Below are 4,698 nucleotides of genomic sequence, written 5' to 3' on the forward strand. Positions count from 1 at the left end.
TTGCAAAGGAAACGAGTCTGACTGCTCTATAGCATATCTGGTAGATGCATTAAGGAAAGAAATGAAACAAGGATATACCGGGAAACTGGAAACGAAGTTTTTCGCTGGTGTAACACACTTATATCATGTCCGATAACTCATCTGCCAGTTTTTAAGCTAAGGCAAATCAAGCTCTTATTTGGAAAGCCGATAAATCAACATTTTGGTCAGTTCGTTCCACTAAAACCAAAACTTTGGAGATTCTGTGCCAAAAGAGAAACCCGTTTTAATATCCACAAGGAAGCGACCATGCGCGCTCAGCTGAAACATTTGGCAGTTCCCAAAATAATCGGAATCATATTTGATGACAATAGTTTAATAATGACACGACATCAAATGACGTTACATGACTGGGTGATGAAGACTAAACCATCCTAGAAATGCTTGTTTTCGGATTTAGAAGAACTAGGAGAAATTTTGAAATCCTTCCACAATGAAGGTTATTGTCACAACAACATCAGACCTGATAGTGTCATGGTTGACATTTCTCCCGAGGGTCAAGTGAAGGTGACTTTGATCGATTTAGGACTTACGAGGAGGATTGGTGAAAGTCTACAAGTATCTATGAGAGGTTTCTCGTGGAAAGCTCCCAAGCTCAAAAATAATGGAAGTTGCACTCCTCTAACAGATGGCTATGGCTTTGCGCATACCATCTTTCAATTAACAAAATGGGCCTCGATCAACATAGGGTCCAAACTCCGCAATACCCTGGCTCAGTGTGTACGCTGGACCAGAGATGGGTATTACTGCAATCTCCAACTTGTGTTTTGTGCTTAAAAGAAGACATGAATGAAAGTCCGATAACTGGATATGTAAAAGTGGCAGGGAATGATGATAATCATGAAAAGGAGCAAACCAAGACCAAGAAAGAAGGGGAGAAATGGGAAGAAGGAGATACAGAAGAGAAGACAAAAAAGGAGGAGGAGGAGCAGCAGCAGAGGTAAAAACAGTAGCAGTAGCAGGAGCGGTAGCAACAGCAGGAACAGCAGCAGCTGCAGCAGCAGAGGCAGCAAAGATGGCAGCAGCCAGAGCTGAAGCAGCAGAGGCAGCGAAGGCGACAGCAGCCGCAGCAGCAGAAGCAGAGACAGCAGCTGCAGCAGCAGCAGCGGCAGTGGTAGCAGCAGTGGCAGCAGCAGCAGCAGAAGCAGCTAGAGCAGCAGCAGCAGTGGCAGCAGCAGCAGAGGCAGCTAGAGCAGCAGCAGCAGAAGTAGAAGCAGCAGCAGAGGCAGCAGAAGTAGAAGCAGCAGCAGAGGCAGCAGCGGCAGCTGCAACAGCAGCAGCGGCAGCTGCAACAGCAACAGCAGAGGCAGCTGCAACAGCAGCAGCAGCAGAGGCAGCTGCAACAGCAGCAGCAGCAGAGGCAGCTGCAACAGCAGCAGCAGCAGAGGCAGCTACAACAGCAGCAGCAACAAGAGAAAAAACTGCAGCAGCAGAAACAGCAGAAGTAGAAGCAGCAGCAGAGGCAGCAGCGGCAGCTGCAACAGCAGCAGCGGCAGCTGCAACAGCAGCAGCAGCAGCAGCAGAGGCAGCTGCAACAGCAGCAGCAGCAGAGGCAGCTGCAACAGCAGCAGCAGCAGAGGCAGCTGCAACAGCAGCAGCAACAAGAGAAAAAACTGCAGCAGCAGAAACAGCACTAAAAAACCAGCTTCAGAAGGAGCAGCACCAACAGGAAAAGGAGCAGCATCAGCAGCAATAATCTACTCAGCGTACCTAGGGGATATTCTGCAAATGGACTCAGCAGAGGGAAGAAATCTGACTTGGTCTATTATGCTTTGTTCCTCGATGAACATTCACTTGTACTGTTTCTTTGTCAGGTGGATAAATGTAGAAAAGACAAGTCTGTCATTCTTCTACTATGCTGGACTCCCTGAAGAAGATCCGCCGAAATAAAAAGATGGAAGAAAATCTAGAGCCGGAGAAGCAGAAGCAGCACCAGGAAAAGCAACAACAGTAGTAGCAGCAGCAGGAGAAGCTCCAGCAACTGGAGGAAGAAGAGGAGAATCAGCAGCAATAATCCACTCTGCATACCTAGGGGATATTCTGCAAATGGACTCAGTAGAGGTAAGAAATCTAACTTGGTCTATTATGCTTTGTTCCTTGATGAAGATTCACCTGTACTGTTTCTTTGTCAGGTGGAAAAATGCAGAAAAGACAAGTCTGTCATTCTTTTAGTATGCTGGACTCCCTGAAGAAGATCACCGGAGATAAAAAGATGGAAGAAAAACTAAAGGAGCCGGAGGTGCAGCAGCAGCAGCACCACCAGGAAATTCAACAGCAGTAGCAGCAAAAGCAGCAGCAGCAGCAGCAGAAGAAGCTCCAGTAACAGGAGGAAGAAGAGGAGAATCAGCAGCAATAATCTACCATGCATACCTAGGGGATATTCTGCAAATGGACTCAACAGAGGTAAGAAATCTGACTTGGTCTATTATGCTTTGTTCCTTGATGAAGATTCACTTGTACTGTTTCTTTGTCAGGTGGACAAGTGCATCAAAGACAAGTTCGACACTCTCTTAGTATGCTAGACTCACTGAAGAAGATCCGCCAAAATAAAAAGATGGAAGAAAAACTAGAGCCGGAGAAGCAGCAGCAGCACCAGGGAGAGCAACAGCAGCAGTACCAGGAGAAGCTCCAATAACATGAGGAAGAAGAGGAGAATCAACAGCAATACCTAGGGGATATTCTGCAAATGGACTCAATTAAAGAATCGTCAAGCTCCCCACACTCAAAAGAATCAAGCAGTCAGTCAACAATGTCGACGTTTAGAATCATTAACCATATCACAGAAAAAAAAACAATTAATCGATAATAATTGGAAAATCAAAGTCAATAGCAGTGATCCTTTTGGACAGGTCATAATGAAGAACATCATAACCTAAATACCACACTACAGAATCCTTAATCCTTGGTCTGAAACTGAAAGTGTCATTTATCAGCCATAAATAATACTCGAGACCCCTAGAGTCGATCAATACTTCAAGAACATTAAGTCAATGATTTATTGAAGAATCAATTCAAATGTAAGGTCTAAGACTGGTTTAGAGAACTGTATTAACGGGATGAACATGCCTCGTATTGAATTCCTGTAGTAATTTCTGTAGTAAATATATAACAATCAAGTGATATAAACATAAATTTTCTTAAGAGCTTATTTTTTCTGGAAAAAAAAAAACCCACGAAGGTACATTGAGAGTCGTGGCATCACAACTCTCAATATGCCACACTATATACACATGAGGCAAAGTTAAAGATAAAAATTTTCTAAAGGTGTGCATAAAATTGAGACAAAATTAACATAGGTCTAGCAAAAAGTAAAATAACACTCCTATATCGAATATAAAAAATACTCAAAATCTAAGTTGGCGCAGTAACAAACTTTTTAATCAAGCAAAATATAATAGGGACGTTAATGAATTCGTTTGTTCATATTTATACCTGTAGCTAACCTTGGAATGGTGCAGAACTAATAATCTCCAGATGACACAGAAACCACACTAAAATTAGCAGAACTATCATTATAGATACAAAAAACCAGCATATGGTTAGCCAATCGTACATTATAGATACAAAAAACCAGCATATGGTTAGCCAATCGTACATTATAGATACAAAAAACCAGCATATAGTTAGCCAATCGTACATTACAGATACAAAAAACCAGCATATGATTAGCCAATCGTACATTATAGATACAAAAAACCAGCATATGGTTAGCCAATCGTACATTATAGATACAAAAAACCAGCATATGATTAGCCAATCGTACATTATAGATACAAAAAAACCAGCATATGGTTAGCCAATCGTACATTATAGATACAAAAAACCAGCATATGATTAGCCAATCGTACATTATAGATACAAAAAACCAGCATATGATTAGCCAATCGTACATTATAGATACAAAAAACCAGCATATGGTTAGCCAATCGTACATTATAGATACAAAAAACCAGCATATGGTTAGCCAATCGTACATTATAGATACAAAAAAACCAGCATATGGTTAGCCAATCGTACATTATAGATACAAAAAACCAGCATATGGTTAGCCAATCGTAATAATCACAGTGATGTAATAATACCTAATAATTCAAGTACACACCGACATGGTTATAAAACTAACACCGATATACTACTGAAATTATCACTATTTGGAGGTTCATAAAAACTGCATACAAATAATGATGGAAGAGCCATGTTTTATCTAAACCAAAGGTAAAACAGGTTCAAAGTTAATATACTCCACAATGGGTAAGAATTCGCCATTAGGGTTACGGCGAGCCTATCATATCGAAACAAATAATGATACTAAAAATGTCAAAGTATATGCACGATCATGTGAAATATAATGGTGAATGAGGCAACAAATTAAAGTGAAAAAGAGGTCAATGTTGCATTAATGATGAGGAACTTGTGCAAGCGCGTGATCATGTGAAATATAATGGTGAATGAGCCAGGAAATTAAAGTGAGAAAGAGGCTAGTGTTGTATTAATGATGAGGAACTTGTGCAAGCGCGTGATCATGTGAAATATAATGGTGAATGAGCCAGGAAATTTAAGTGAGAAAGAGGCTAGTGTTGTATTAATGATGAGGAACCTGTGCAAGCGCGTGATCATGTGAAATATAATGGTGAATGAGCCAGGAAATTAAAGTGAGAA

General features: G+C 41.1%; 1 protein-coding gene across 1 annotated transcript; it reads left to right on the forward strand.

Annotated features, from left to right (window-relative positions):
* The first annotated feature begins 919 nt into the window (after positions 1-919).
* On the forward strand, positions 920-1,735 carry LOC137632385 (antifreeze protein Maxi-like). Its single transcript, XM_068364320.1, has one exon. It carries the CDS (start codon positions 920-922, stop codon positions 1,733-1,735), a length of 816 nt encoding a protein of 271 aa, XP_068220421.1.
* The last annotated feature ends 2,963 nt before the right edge of the window (positions 1,736-4,698 follow it).

The sequence above is a fragment of the Palaemon carinicauda genome, chromosome 41 (assembly GCF_036898095.1).
Source record: "Palaemon carinicauda isolate YSFRI2023 chromosome 41, ASM3689809v2, whole genome shotgun sequence".
Classification (NCBI taxonomy): Eukaryota; Metazoa; Arthropoda; class Malacostraca; order Decapoda; family Palaemonidae; genus Palaemon; species Palaemon carinicauda.